We start from the raw sequence: 16,548 nt of genomic DNA on the forward strand, positions 1-16,548 counted from the left end.
CACACACACACACACACACACACACACACACACACACACACAAACACATACACACACACATGGACACATACATTGCTATGTACAACAATCTTCCACTTTAGCTCGCTCTCATGTTTTTTGCTTTTGTCTGTTTTGATCTTAAGTTTCACTTGTTCCAATTTGTCCATCAATTCCATTGTAATCAGAAACATTCGTTGCTCCTTACACGGCTGCTAGGGTCCCTTTACACGTACAGTCATTCAACGACAAACTGGCAGTTTAACCAACAGACGCTAGATCTGGGTCATCGTTAAACTGACAGTTTGTCGACGAGAGAAGTTCCATTAAGACGTACAGTTGTTTGGGTTTTTATTGTAACGTTAAAGTGTCAGTCCTTGACAAAACAGACAAAATACACCCCCAAAAAAATTACTTGGTAATTTGGCATTAAATTGTGTTCCCCGCGTGATATTGACTAACTTTGGGATCTTTTTTTTTTTTTTTTTTTGGGACCAAATTTCGGTACGCATTTGTAACTCCGCCTGGGGCAACATCAAAGAAGCCGCTCCCTCGTCGGCATGCCTTCAGCTCGCCGACCGGCAAATATCTGGCGTCGCCAGATATCTGGTCGTTGGACTGAGAACCCTTCGAGGATTTCTCGTTTCCACGCTCAGTTTTACAAGGAAAGCCCCGTTTCCATTTAAGCGTACCGCATAGTGCGCAGTGCGTAATACGTAAAGCGTAAAGAACGTTTAAATGGAAATTCAACTACACCTGAAGGCTATCTCGCTTATTACTGAACCGAAATTTACCAAATTTCTCACATATAACAAACATAGTAAGGAGTCTTTAAATCTGCAATCAAATTTGAGAAAAAGTTTCGTTTCCATGGATACGGTGGCCGTATCCGATTTTGTTGACATGTCTTACGTAATGAATACCGCACTTATCACTCTTGGAAATTGAATGGGGTTTTTTGCATGCGTGTGCACAAACATTAGATCTAAAAATTGGTCCGCTGTTTTTTTCCTAAACGAATTAGAAAATGTTTAATGAATTTTTTCCTGAGGTAGCATTCAAGTTTTCAAAAAATCTGTAAAACTCCACTCTCCAGACACCACCAACAAAAAATGCCTACAACTCAAATTCCATAATTTTGAGCCGAATTTTGATTTTGGGGGTGTAGCCCCCCCCCCTTAAGCGTATCCATGTGTGCGGGATGCGTTGTCCGTGATGCGTGACAATGATAGTATACAACAAGATAGTTCACCCCTCTCTTTGCTTTAATTCATTGGTTCTCAACCTTTTTCAATCCGCGACCCCCTTTTGATTGTTTGGCAAGTGGAACGACCCCTCATACCCGAACTCCGAAACAAAGTAATAAACAAACCCTTTTAATCCCCCCCCCCCCCCTCCGCAAATGCGTACAATCCAGCAGCAGACAATAAATAAGGCCTACGTTACATATTTATTATAGACCACTAACTGTACCTTTGATGTTTCAAGTCACTCTTATTTCAAGCAAATACAAATCGAGAAAAAGGAGAGAAAACACACACACACACACACACACACACACACACACACACACACACACACACACACACACACACACACACACACACACACACACACACACACAAACACACACATACACACGTACACACGCACACACGCACGGATTTAAAGAAAAATAAACTAGTGAGAGGGCTGTGCCTGTAGTTCAGGGACCAGTCTTGAGATTCTGGGGGAAGTCTTGGACAAAACAAGGCGCAAAAAATCAACAACAAGCAGCTTGTTCCTTACTTTGGTCTTGAGTTGGACAAGGGTAGAAAACCCACTTTTTCAAAGGTAAGATGAGGCAAATGGGACAATGACTCGAAGTGCTGTTTTGCTGACCTGAGGGTTTGATTCCTGGAGTGAACACCAAAACTGTGCAAGAGATTTCTCAAGAAACGTGTCGCGTGCTGACGAATCATGTCTCAATTTCAAAAGCTCGTCTTGAACTTGAATGCCATCTGCAATGACAGTGATGTCCAGTCCAGGAGTGAAAGAGTTTCTCACAAAAGCTTTTCCACCACAGTCAAGGCCAGGAAATAGTTCTTGAACTCATCTTCAAATGATTTCAAATGTGCAGCAATGTCAATTTGAAGATCAGCAGACAAGGTCTCCTCTGGATTTAACAGCTGTGAAATGTTGGCAAACATAGCAATGTTTCCCTCTGTAACTTTCCGGTGCCAATTCTGAACGTTTGAAAAAAAGCCACCCAGTACGCCTTTAAACTGTAAAAAAGTGTGTCTGTTGACCTTGAAGTTTCAAGTTGAGTTTGTTGAGGTTGTCAAACATATCAGACATATACATTATAGGCAAGTCTTTGGATCCACAAATCATTCGAGAAGTGCCTGGTGAGCTCATCTTTTTCCTGCACTTCCAGGAAGAACTTGATCTCCTCTCTCAGCTCGAAGACCCGACATACAATGTTTCCTTTCGATTACCATTAAACTTGAGAGTAGAAAAGCAGTGTTTCAGGATCTGCACTCATGTCAGAACAGAGTTGATTGAAGAGTCGTGTATTTAGGGGGCTGCGTTTCACATAGTTGACAACCTTAACAGTAGATTCCAACGTTTCCTTCAAAGTGAGATTGAGAGTTTTGCAAGCTAGTGCATACCTATGTATCATGCAGTAAATACCTTTTGCATGTGGTGCTTTGTCTTGCACTTTTGTCTGAAAGCAGGACTTAGATCTTATCACGGCTGGGGCACCATCAGTACAAATACCACATACATTCTTCCACTCAAGACTCTCGTTTTTTTTAAAATGTGGATACCTTGTTCATGACATCATCAGCTGTTGTTGTGGTGTCCAGTGTGGTGCAAAATAAAATTTCTTCTTTCTCATCTTTTTTCCAAATACGTATCTCACAAAGACAAGTAACTGTGAGCACGATGCCAGATCAACTGATTCGTCAAGCTGGAACGAGAACATATGGGCAGCTTTGATCTCCTCTACAATATGTTCCTTAATGTTTGAAGACATGCGTGCAATATGCCTCTTGACAGCAACATTTGAAAGGGGAACTTGCTGCAATTTCTTTGCACTAGCCTCACTTAAACACCAGACATTCAACTGTGCCACCTCTCTCTCTCTCTCTCTCTCTCTCTCTCTCTCTCTCTCTCTCTCTCTCTCTTCCAACTTCTTTATCTCCTTTGTCAAATTTCCTGACATAGCTTTTCTTGTGTGTTTATTGTTCTGTTACGCAACAACATAGCTTTATAATGAATCGATTTTTCTCTCAGCTAAGCTTATGATCTTTTTAGAGACGACGAGCTAGATGCCTACATCATACTACTTGGGATTACAAAGAGACAATAATAATGAAACGGAGTCTCTGAGATAATTATTTTTTACAGTGGTATCCCTTGGGCATGGCTTAGATCTACGCCAGGCCCTAGGCGCACACAAATTAAACTTGGGCGAGAAAGGTCTGGATGAAAATATGCATGACTATCATGATTCCCCCTGTGACCCCCTTCTTCAAAGCCAGCACTCATGTAGCTCGTCAAAAACGAGGCTTCAATGTATTGTGCGTTGGCCTATGGCTAGGCTATATTATACGTGAAAACAAAAGAAAACACTGCAAGCCAAACCTAAGATAAGCCCAAATAAACAGGAAGGGCAAACTGGTGTAGCCGTGTTGATTCTTTGGCTGTGTTTAGAAGTTCAGGTATTTACCTTTTTTCTTATCTCAGCCAACTGAAGAGGGAAACTTTTTTTTAAATTGCCAGGTCAGGAAGAAGAGCAATGTTCTAGCTTTCACAGGGTCATTTTAGCACAAAAATGATCTGGCGACCCCCCAAGAATGATCACGCGACCACCCCCCCCCCCCCCCCCCACCCCCACCCCACAGGTTGAGAGAGAACCCCTGCTTTAGTTCCAAGACTTCTCGCTAAGGCTGGGCAGTATCGATACCCAGTACCGGAACTCTCGCTTACCGCTCTTTAACTTTCGCCGAAGTGCTTTTTTGTGATGGCGTAAGGCGAAACCCGTAATATGTGATTGTGAATGGCTAGACAGCAATACTCTAAAGTCATGCAGATCAAGAGAGGAGTTAATCAAGGCAGACCTAATCTAAAGTGATATGTGAGGCAGCGTGGTGGAACCAGGCTCTCGTCAAAATTTGGGCGTGTAGAGTTATTGGCATCATCTTAAAGCCTGTTCACTTGTCTTCATTTGGATGAACAAAATATCCATTTATCTTGAATACAAGTCGAGATATTTGCAAAAGAAGGAGGTGGGGGTCACCTGTTTTCAGAGGTAAAACTAGCGAGAAAATGGCCGCCAAAGATTAGTTATTTCCTTAGCTGAAGAGTCCGTGGTAACTGAAAATTTACATTTTTTGTGCCTTTAATCAACGTTTTTCAGAAAAATCCACACAGAAATGAGTTCTTTAATGGGCATGAAAGGTGTTGAGTCAAAAAACAAAAATTTGATAAAAATTCACAAACCCGCAGAAAAATGCCAGTTTCTTCACTTTGCTTATTTTGACGAGAGCCTGATTCCACCACCCTGCCTCCCATATACATGTAGATCTAGAAGCCAGGTGTGACTGAGAAAGGCTAGACAGCAATGTCGATGTAAAAGGAGCAGTGACGGCAAGGCGTCGACCCCGAGCAAAGCCGGGTACTCAGCTAGTAATGTCATATGAGCGCGTGGGACACATTAAACATGTTCAGTTTGGTAGGAATTAATTTTGAATTAAGATCCCGCAGCTTCTTTCACCACAGAGCAAGCAATTAAAAACAGCACATATACAATCACCCAAAGGTTTTCAGACATCAACACTCACCTCTTTTTTGAGTTGTTTCTCACAAGAAATACAGACCGCGTATAATGAGTCTCATGGGGCTCTCATGGTTTAGCGGTTACATGCACACATACATAGCTATGTATAACAGACTTCCACTCGCAGGTCCTTGATTCGAAAACTGACCGAAAAGTTTCTTCTCTTGATTTTTTCATTTGACCCGTTTCTTGCTCTTTGACCATGTTCTGTCGTCTGCTTTGGTCTCAAGTTTCTGACGCCATCTCCACCCTCCTTTGCCCCCTTCACCGGGCTCCTGACTCTTTCTGCCGCCTTTCTACTACTACCACTTGGTTCCGTCTCACTGCTGTGTTTCAGCCATACCCCTGATCTTAGGGTAGATATAACCTAACACCTAGCTCTCTTGGATAAGGGCGAAAAATCTCGGAGATCCCGTGTGCAAGTTACGCACATTAAAGATTCCTTGGTGGTCTAAAATCGATAGAAGTAGGCTTCGGCCGCCACCCGGGCAAAATTAAAAATTTCCTACCAACTAAAAATGTTTAAAGTGTCCCGCGCACTCATATGACCTTATGCAGTTACTGTTGCGAGCGCCGTAAAACACATACCAAAAAAAAGGAGACCACTATAGATATTTCCGGCGTCTATGGCGTAGTCGTTAAGCGCTTCGCTGTAGTGCGCAGAAGAACGAATTTCGATTCCCCGGAGGGGAGAAAAATTGCATCGAGTATCTCCGGTCTTTCTGCTGAGATGTATCCTTCTAATTCCGAGGGTTAGCCTCGGCTGGCTGGGTTGGACGCCCGCTTAAAATGATCTAAATTGTGTCTGTGGGGACGTTTGTTTATATATGTTTGAATATGTTTGTTTTTTTAAGTAGACATTTTAAGTGTCTAGCATGAGGCTTCAATTCTGGAAAAATCTTTGTCTTTCTGGAATTACTGAACAATCTCAATCCCCATTTTCTTTTTCAAATTATTTTTTTTTCCCCTGAAAGTATCACCCTCTACCTGCTGGTGATTAATTTGAACTCACGCTCACTCTAACGTCTGTGGTCTCAGTCACCCTCTCACATGCTGGCTAGTTAGAGATACGTGGCTAAAACAGCACTTGAACACGGGTGGCTGGTGCCCCTATAAGTACATTATTCATGGTTATAGATCTTGCTTTTCTGAGTAACTCAGAAGGCCTAATTCGAGATACGTACATGAACTGCATGCTGTTTAATATTCTTTTTTAGGCATGTAGTCAATAAATTCTACTAAAGTACAGTGAGTGGGGTTATCCAAGGTGATGTACAGAAAGCCTCTTGGCTAGGGCGTCGATGGCCCAGTGGTTAGGCTCTCGGACTCGCAACCGTAAGGTCGTGGGTTCGAATCCCGTCAGGGACCCGACGTTGTGTCCTTGGGAAAGGCACTTCACACGAATTTTCCTCACTTCACCCAGGTGGGAAAGGGTACCCGGCTATAGACAGCGAAAGATCTTGTCAGTTTGTTAGTGTTTGAGCGCTTAATCGGCTGCTCGCACTGTATGCTTCCCGGGAAGCTGAGAATGTTTCGGAGTGTTCTATGGTCTGCTGGAGTAATAATATAGTGTAAAGCGCATAGAGCCTGCTGTTGAGCGGAGATATGCGCTATAAAAATGCTATCTATTATTATCATCATTAGGGAAAACGCCCTAACGCGTTCCTGTCTTAACAAGTAATGCGAGTCGTGTCCTTAAAAAGGAAACTTCTGTCCTGGACGTCGGGTTTTGGGGTGGGCGGGTTGCCGCTTTGTATTACCTACCTGTTCTGCCTAGTATGTCCACCCGACGGAGTGGGTCTACCCGGGTCTTGGATAGTTTACGAAGTCACGCGTGACTGGCGTTTTCCCCTGGTCCTGAAATAAAGCAAAGGGAGCAGGGAATTCATGATCCTTGATCGTGGAAGGAGACAAATAAAGATAAAGCCTTTGTCAAAAACCTGTTTTCGAAGAGTTATGAAAAACTGGATTCCTTGATGTCTAAATAGGACGATATGATAACCGGGTTTATACAGACAAACACACACACACACACACACACACACACACACACACACACACACACACACACACACACACACACACTCACACACACTCACACACACACACACACATACACAGACGCACGTCACGCAGATAGATAGATAGATAGATAGATAGATAGATAGATAGATAGATAGATAGATAGATAGATAGATAGATAGATAGATAGATAGATATTTTAACTTGTCCGATGTTTTTCTTCTTTTTTTTTTCTTTCAGGTGAAAATCACCGAATTAACCCTTCCTTGGCTTAGTGCTTTGTGTCGACTGTTTTGCCAGTGCCTGGGGTGGCCTCGATTTTTCATCACGATGCAGCAACTTCAGCATCCTGTGCGATCTGAGAAGGAGCACCCGTCTCTAACTTATAAGCTCACTGGTAAGATTTGAAAGGAGGCTCTCGTGGTCTAGAGGTACATGTACGAGGTTGGCCTCTCATTCAATAGGTCCCGGGCTCGAAACTTAAAAGCGACGGAAAAGTATTTTCTCTTTTAAAAAATTCCTCCTTTCACCTCATTTCTTGTTCCCTAATCATGTTTCATAGTCTGCTTTCCTCTCAACTTTCTGCCCCACCCCTTTTTCCACCTCTGGTCTTCTGACTTTTTTCTGCGGCCTTTCTAGTACTAGATCTTCTCATTAGCTCCTTCTAACTTGACTTCCGTCTATTAGCCACACCCCTGATCTAAGAGTAGGTAAGATCTAACACCTAGCCTTCTCGGAAGAGTGCAGGTAAGCGGACCAGCGTCCGTGGTGTAGCGATTAGACACTTCCTTGTTGCAAGCTGGAGACCCGAGCTATGTTCCCGAGGGGGGGAGGAAATGTTTGTCTCTTTCTGCTGAAATTATATAGTTCCCTTTCGTCCGGGTTGGCCCTGATATGAAAGGTCGGACGCCTGTGATCTAAATTGTGTTGATGGGGGCGTTAAACCCCCTACATTTTTTAAAGCAGGAAAGTGGAAGGGGTTGGAGTTAAGAATGTGGAGGGGACAGGAGATGGGGTAACAGGCTTGAAGTGTATATTCATCTATTTCTGAGTCACCCGCTCCAACCGGTATTTTGAAGGTGAGCTTTGCTGGAAAAACACAACGCCACTGGGGGACTGGCCCGATCTGACGGACATAACGCACGACAAGCAACTTCGCTCCTCACAGACTACCGACACGAACAGGCTGAGGATGTTGTTAGACTCCCCCTCACCTCCCCCCCCCCCCCCCCCCCCCCGGGGCCCCCCCCCCTTTTTCCCCCCCCCCTCCCCCTTAAAAACAGGTTTTTTAAAAAAAGGTGTGGCAAGCGGGGAACAAGAATCATATCTCTCGGCCGGTAAGGGAACTCTTTTGTGATGTCGGAAAGTTACGGGCCGTGCCCGGTAGTGTGTGTGTGTGTGTGTGTGTGTGTGTGTGTGTGTGTGTGTGTGTGTGTGTGAGAGAGAGAGAGAGAGAGAGGGGGGGGGACAGAGAGAGAGAAAGAGAGAGACAGAGAGAGAGAGAGAGAGAGAGAGAGAGAGAGAGAGAGAGAGAGAGCAGGGGGATGTGCTAGCAAAATGTATATGACATGCCCCAGTTGACAGGAGGGAACGAGAGAAAGATAGAGTTGGAAATAGGTAGGGAGAAAGAAAGACAGGGACAAACAAAGAAAAAGAGAATGCGAGCGATACACAGAGACAGAGGAGAGAGAGAGAGAGAGAGAGAGAGAGAGAGAGAGAGAGAGAGAGAGAGAGAGAGAGAGAGAGAGAAAGAGAGAGAGAGTGACTGCTCGATTGAAATTATGACATTGGGGGTTTTTTTCTTCCAATTGTGATTCCTCCAACTCCAAAAACGGAGGAAAAACGATCGTTCATCGAAAAGACATCCGCAATCTTCATTTAGATCTAGATCTAGGCTAACCTCGAAACTAGACCAATGATTTATATCTGTCTGTCTAGATCTAGACCTCGACCATATAGATCTAGAAGAACCTTGGTCTACCCTAAGCCAAGAGGGCGCTCAAACTTTCCGAAATCACAAAAGAGTCTGGATACTTTGTGACTTTGTTCCCGGTTACCGGGTCTGTATACATTCCCTTTTAGATAAGAGTTTTGTGTTTTGTGGCATTTGCAACACAATTACGTCATACAGGTGGCCGAAGATGTGAGATATTACAAGAGAGTAACAGACGCAAAAAAGGAGGAGAGATAAGGACTATAGATATCTAGATATTTGAGAGGAAAGAAGGAACAAACTACCCTACATTACCCGCCAACAAGAAAATAAATAAATATGCAAAGTACAATAACATAAAAAGTTGCATAATTACATAAAAATATGCAGAAAACGAGAAATACTTCTACATTAATCCCTTGACAAGGAAAGACATATCTCCTGACAGACCCAATTGGTAGAGGTGGGCAAAATCCGGATAATCCTTAAGGATAACCGGAAAATTCTCAATGAAACGTTATCCAAATTCAGACTCTTTACTCTCTTTCCTGACCCGTTTGCCGAAGTGAGTGCACCCGTTTGTTGAAGTAGTGCTAACCCGTTTGTCGAAGTGGTTCTAACCCATTTGCCGAAGCGGTTCATATCATATTATTAGCCGAAGAGGTGCACTAAAATATTATCCGGATTTTGCTGAAGCGACTCATTGTCCAGCTCTACCAGTTGGAGAGCGACAATGACATACATGTAATTGAAAGAATAATACTCTAAGGTATAGAATAAAGGGGGGGGGGGTATTAATAAAAAGGGAGGGGGATTGGACAAATGGTCCAAAATTATCAAACGGGGGAAAGTGGTTGGAATATTTAAAAAAGGGGGGGTTGCACCACATTCAACCTCATACCCTACTTATAGGAACAAAACGGTTTTATTTCTCCTTCCGAAGTGGCTAGCCGTACTTAAAGTAGCCTGAGAGTCTAGTCGTACTTAAATCTAGGTTTGGCCCTATCAACTCGAACCTGTTAGGTACACAGGTCTCATTAGATCTAGATCAAGTAGTTATTCAGGTTTAAATAATGCAAGTCAGTAAGGCACCTTTTGGTTTGGTCTGAAATACAAATACTTTAGGCTTTGCAAACTAAAAATTTCATTTACAATTCAGCCATCAAGTACGGTTAGCTTGCCAGTCTAGCCGTACTTATCTTAGGCCCTATTAACATTAGAAAACTGGAGGTTTAAAATGCATGCACTGTCATTAAGGCACCTGGTTTCGTCTCAAATACAAATACTTAAGGTACTGCAACCTAAAAATGTATTTACAATTCAGTAGGCCATTTTTTTTTTGTCGTCAGTCTAGAGTCATATTAAGAATAAGTACGGCTAGCCCAGCTGTCTAGCCGTACTTAGCCTAGCAGTCTAGCTGTCATTAAGTACGGCTTGCCTCTTCCTTCTCCTTCAGTGAATAAAAGAACAAGAGATCATAAAATTTTAGTGATGTTAGTACGTTACTATGAGAACTTTTCCCATTTAGGAACAAACCAGTTTCATTTTTTTTTTTATGTCTATATATCAAAGTAAAAAAGTTTTTAAAATGTACAAAAAATTGAGGTAGCAAACCCGGTACTGGTACTAATACTGGGGGTAATTTGCCATTTACACCCAAAAAAAAAGAAGTTTAATTCAGATATCTGGATTCTAGATAATGTTGAAAATTTAAACCGGGGGGGGGGGGGGGAAGGGGTGCCCGGCTGGATCGGGCCCGGGCGCGAAAAAAAAAACCAAAAATATAATAAGCGGGGGGGTCGCTTATTCTATACCAAATACGGGGTGCCCGGCTGGATCGGGCCGATCGCCAGAAACTGAAAACAAATACGGGGTGCCCACTACGTATGGGATAGGCCGATAGGATCGCCTCAAAAACAAACGTGTTTGTTTTCTACGGGGTGCCCACTACGGCTGGGATCGGCCTGATCCAGCAGGCGATCGAGTCGAGCCGAAATAATAACACTGGCGCTGCTCAGTGGCGACGAGGCTGTTACAGATCTCCGTATTCACAACAAAAACATCAAACTAATAAAACGTGCGGATGATTCCACTCTACGTGGCCTTATAACAACAAAAAGAGAATGAATACAGGGGCGCTGGGAATCTATTTACAAATTGGTGTGATAAACACTTCCTTTTACTAAATGTAAAAAAGACAAAGGAATTAATAATAGACTTCAGAGTAAAAAAAAACCAATTGCAACCACTGTTTATTAAAGATGAGGAGGTGGAGGTGGTAAGCTCTTACAAGTATATTGGTGAAACAATAGGTAACAAACTTGGCTGGCATCCCCACGCTGCTCTTGTGCATAAAAAAGTAAACCAAAGAATGTTTCTTTTAAGGAAATTAAGAAGTTTCCGTGTTGACAATAATATTATGTCCCTTTTTTACCATTCTATGATTGAAAGTGTGCTATTATTTTGTATTTGCTGCTTGGGTGGGAATTGTAAGGTGAAAGATAAAGAAAAATTTAACAGAACCATTAAGAAAGCCAGCAAGATCTCTGGTTTTAGTTTTAGTAGAGGTTTTACGGCACTCGCAACTGCATAAGGTAAGATCTCTGGATATGATTTTAATAGAATGGATGAAATGTATAACACCACATGTATAAAAAAGACACAAATTGTAAGATCACGCAGCGGCAGATATGTACATCCAAAAACAAAGAAAGAAAGATATAAAAGAAGCGTTTTACCATCTAGCATAGATGTGTGTTGCTCTTAGAGTATATAGCTATATATAATCCAAACGTCTTTTATTTAAATTCCTGCATGTGGTTGAATGATGCATTTGATGTGAATGTACATTTTGTCAGCTTTACTTCTCTTTTAATATTGAATTTTAATTAGAGTAATATATAGTTTAATTCTTTTATGCATACTCGCATGTGTTTTTGCGGTCCTGTACAGCCAAGAAAAAATCCCCTCTGGGATAAAATAGTATTATCTTATCTTATCTTTAAAACTGCAGCAGATTGGAACACTTGAGAATTCATCCCATTGTTACATACCTACTACGGTACATTGGACATGTACATGTTATTTCTTTCTTTAAAAACGCTCTTTTTTATATGACGACACAAAGCGACAGCAGTAAACCAGGTACGGCTCGGGATTTCTCTGTTGCTTTTTCTCGTGGAGTAGTGTAATAAGAAACCAATGGCTCGATGCTGGCGTATTTTATAACGATACCTGAATACGCCATCTCTGACTCAGAAGTTGACTTGAAATGACCCTCCAGCTTTAACGGTAGAGAGCACTGCTGCCGTTGCATATTCTCTTAAAAAGTTAGTGTTGTCCTTCTGATGCACTCGTTTTTTGTCCCACATCTTCGTTTCACTACCCATTTTTCGTTCCACGTTTACAATAAAATATAATCGATTACCATTCGATACCCATGTCTCTCTCTATAATCTATCTATCAAGTTCTATCAAAAAGTACATAATGCCTATCTCTAACTTCTCATTTGGAAATCGCAGAAGGACAAATAACGGGTGTAAAGGTCTCCATCAACATTTTGCAGACATGTTTACAAGATCTCACTCTTATGTCTTTGGTTATCAAGAATCAAGGATACGCTAATCAAAACACAGTTCAAAAATAAAGCACAGCAGACCAATGCTAAAGACACGGAGAAGAAACAACGGTAGAACGATAAATACAAGAACTATCAAACAAGTACAAAGATGGGTTCATTTCACAAAAACACTTTATCTCTGCTGCTTGCTGGAAATTTCAGCCTATCATTTCAAGAGACAGTGACAGACTGACTATGTACGATGTACAAAGTAGCTTTTTCTGTATAAATAAAAGATTTTTTGAAAGGTTTTGTTGTTTTTGTTTTGGGGTTGTTGTTTTTTTGTTTTGTTTTTCAAAAGGATTTTTTTCGAAACTATTCTATTAGAGACATTTCAAACTAAATTCAAACACATGATCTGTTTCTGTGAGTGTTAACACAGTACACGACCTAGCTACGGCTTTTTGATTGTTTAAATTCGAATGCCGTATGATTTTTACAGTAGATGAATAAAATCAAAGCATGCTACATCTAAAATCGTTGAGGTAAATACGGAAATACTTTGTACTTGATAGTTATCAAACAGAGTCATAAGTAAAGCCAGTAGGAACAGGAGGGATAAAACAGTCTTTACTTTACGAACCTTTCACCAATATTCCATGTCCACATAATAATATACCAGGAATAGCTCAATGGCATGTCACTTTTGAAACGCCAAGGGCCGCTTTATAAGAGCTTCACAGTGGTTCCCAATCCCCTATTAAATATTCGAAGTTCGAGCATTATGAAAGGGGATGTGACGTGTGCCATGGCCCGCTCATTGAAAAACCCTGTGAATAATAAAGATGTGGGTTAATGTGGGTAAATATAGCAAATTAACTTACCCAATTGCGTCCAAAAGAAACTTGATATTATGTCATCGTGTTAAAACCTTGCACTACCCTCTCATGCAGCGTACCAGTTTAAAGGTAAATCGATTCTGTATCATCCGACACTTCAATGTTTCATCTAAGCCATATTTCATAAAAGTCGCCCAAGATAATAATATTGTCACTCAAAATTAAAAGGGGGGGGGGAGCTGGTTTACAAACCTGTTTCGATAACTATGACCTTTTTATATAAAGCCTTATAGCAAGGAGGTATACTAGGAAGGAAAGCATAATATGTAAAATCAAAGACAGTGTATACATGAATACATGGACATGTACCAAGATAGTGCACTTGCTCTTTGGGCTTTTGTCCGCGTAGCGCATGATGGGATAGGTCACCAGGCGACGTGAGGTTGGTTTCATCGCCAACTAACTGCTTGGGTGTGTGTGTGTGTGTGTGTGTGTGTGTGTGTGTGTGTGTTTGTGTGTGTGTGTGTGTGTGTGTGTGCGTGTGTGTGTGTACAACTTTGTTTGGGGAGGAGAAGAAGAGGTACTGAATGGTACAGACTAAATCTATGGAACGAGAATTGCTGAGTGTGTAATTAAAATAAAAGATAACAAAAATTAACGTCACGGCGCACCGGCTGTGGAATTTTAGTTGTAGCGGGGGGGGGGGGGGGGGGGGGGGGCCCGGGGGCCCGCCTTATCACGTCGGGGACACGGGGGTCAGCTCCCTGTCGCCGCTCTGTCTGGGCCGACTTAATTTTTGGTACTTTTCAACGTACAATTTTAGGTGTATCCTTGTATTTATGGTAATTCTCATTTAGTGCACCCAAAGCATGCATTTCTGCTCTTGATATTCAAAAAAGAAATGCTAAATTGTAAATGTTTTTGGACTAGCATGAATGAAAAAAAAACAATATTAAAAAAAGGCCTCGTCAAAATCTGTCGAACTTTTGGAACATGAACGACATAGCATTGGTGCAGATGCTCAGAAAAGATGGTATCTGCGCGTATAATAGAAAGTTGTAATTTTGCAACTTTATCCATCGGGCACACAATTCGCTATGAAGTGATTCCTCCAAATACAACTTTATGTGTCTAGTATAATCGTGAATATTCGCATATTTTCTCGAAAGTCTATAAAGGTTACCATGAAGTTTCTCTATGAAAAGTACAAATTGATTTTAGTGCTAGAATACATCTTCAATGTAGAACTAATACACGAACAGTATCTGTTACACTCCAGAAATTCCTTACTTTTCTTGAAACGCTAAGTCTAGGTTTTGTAAGTTGACTGAATAATAAGGATGACTTCTCGTAATTGGGTTGTAAGAATAGTTTCTAGCTTTCCAGGGACACTGAATCAGCACCAGACTTTTCCAGCTTTATTTTTCGTTTCTATGACCATTTGCAATAACTGACAATGTGGGTGATTTCTCTTTACATTCATAATTGTGTCCGTGCATATTTCCGGCACTAAAACTATGAATGAATGTGTTAGCTGTCATTATTTTTATTCCATACAAGAAGTTTATCTCTACCCATGTATTTACACGGTTTTGTGGGTTTTTTAATCGCTTAGATTCTTCATTATATCTTTTTAGTTGTATGCACGCTGCCACAGACACAGCATGATTCATGAACAAACGCAGAGTAACTTTCTATTGTTTAATAGTAAAATAAGAGCTAACGCTGATCGTCTTTAGTTTAAAAATGCAGATGTGCATCTTTCTTCTCTTATAACTTATAACTTGACTATTACTACTCGCGCAGATTTAAGATTTCTCATGTTAAAAGACATGATATTCGTAGTCAGATTAACACAGATTTTGGAGAGATCTGTCGTGCCTTTTTTAAAATAACAATCATTTATTCATAAGTTTGTTACTAAAATAGGACAAATTGGGTACTCTACAAACACTTGTCTAGAACAAAAACTAAGACAGAGAAATTAACCATTCTAACGCAGAATAAATCTCAAGACATTGAGCTTTTAGTACATCCGCGTAATGGTTTGCTGTGTGGGATGGGAAAGAAGTTATATCGTTTTAAACATAGTAAAAAATGCGAACTTCCTGACCGACACCGGCAAAGTCGCTTCAGGGCTCATTAACCCCGTGACCCCGAGCCGGCGGGCTGCTGAGTCACGCGAACTAAATGTAACAGAATCGGGCGAAAAGTGACGCCGTGACATACAAATAAAAACAAAAAGAAAGAAAAGAAAGAACCAAAAAAGGGGGTTGGGGCTGAGTAGGTGGATGAGGAGGAAGAAAAAAAACGGAAAATAACAAACAAAAACGAGGAAAACTATTTAATGATTTTAAGCAGCAAGATGGTCACCGATCGCAGTTTGCTGTCCAGTCGTTTCATATCGCAACAATGGTTATAGTGTGTACAATATAATTAGTCTAGCTCGTTGTCCCTGGTCGACATCATATTAATTACAGAATTACCAGACAAATAATGACATTACGTGCTATGAGTATGAGAGTAAATTTCTTTGTCCAACTTTAGAAGTGAATGTAGTGTGGTGACACAATGCCGTCTTGCTTTACAATTTCTTTACGATTTAATTTTGCGATATTTTAAACAATGTCTAGCAGATTCAAACTGTCCTTGTCTCTTCTTAATAATATCAAACAACAGCTAGTTGTTTCCCAATCATCTGGGTCCTTGAAATATGACGACTGGTGCTGTGTAAAGAGAGTCACATTACCTCTCTCGAGAGGGAGCGTTTTCGATACTTTAGTCAGATTGTTACATTTCTGACATGAAAGTTTGATTCTGACTGCAATTCTCTGACCAAATTGACATCATAATATTATGGATCCCTGTAGTCTTGCTAGGTGAATTGTTAGGGAAAGTAAAAAATAAATTCGCTTCCGAACAGGATACATCAAAGAAATCTCATGGAGACCAAATCTTGATTTTGAATAAAACAGTATCAAACTGTTGAAGACTTGTGCTTGAACAGCACATCTGATTTGGACATTGGCGACAGTGATGTACAAAAATTATTTAATATTTTGAGTTGCTTCAGGCGTTCCAACCTTTGAGATGAAAGAAAACGAAGGGCGCTTACAGAATTAAAGTTGGGATATGGGATATGGAAAATTGGATGCGGTACATGGGAAACAACAAGAGGTTAGAGATGGGAAACAGAAGGTGGGATTTGGAAGATGGGACTATGGTCATATTATGTATACAATAATGACTGTATATTACTGGGTCCGACTGAAAACCGACGCAGATAGAAAATGACAGGAAAGAATCATTCTTGTTATAATAACAAACACCTCCCCCCCTCTCTCCCCTCTCTCTCTCTCTCTCTCTCTCTCT

The 16,548-nt window shown here is 41.1% G+C and overlaps 1 protein-coding gene across 2 annotated transcripts in view; it reads left to right on the forward strand.

Moving 5' to 3' along the window:
* Window positions 1-16,548, forward strand: part of LOC101845634 (pyruvyl transferase 1) — a 31,902-nt gene that overhangs the window by 1,046 nt on the left and 14,308 nt on the right. For both annotated transcript variants that reach the window (XR_001185038.2, XM_005103676.3), the window contains exon 2: window positions 7,085-7,241. Coding sequence is in view for 1 of the 2 variants with exons in the window: in XM_005103676.3 (XP_005103733.1) it covers window positions 7,175-7,241 (67 nt within the window). In the remaining variant the exon portion in view is untranslated. The remainder of the gene's footprint in view (window positions 1-7,084; window positions 7,242-16,548) is intronic.

Source organism: Aplysia californica, unplaced genomic scaffold (genome assembly GCF_000002075.1).
Source record: "Aplysia californica isolate F4 #8 unplaced genomic scaffold, AplCal3.0 scaffold00386, whole genome shotgun sequence".
NCBI classification, from domain to species: Eukaryota; Metazoa; Mollusca; class Gastropoda; order Aplysiida; family Aplysiidae; genus Aplysia; species Aplysia californica.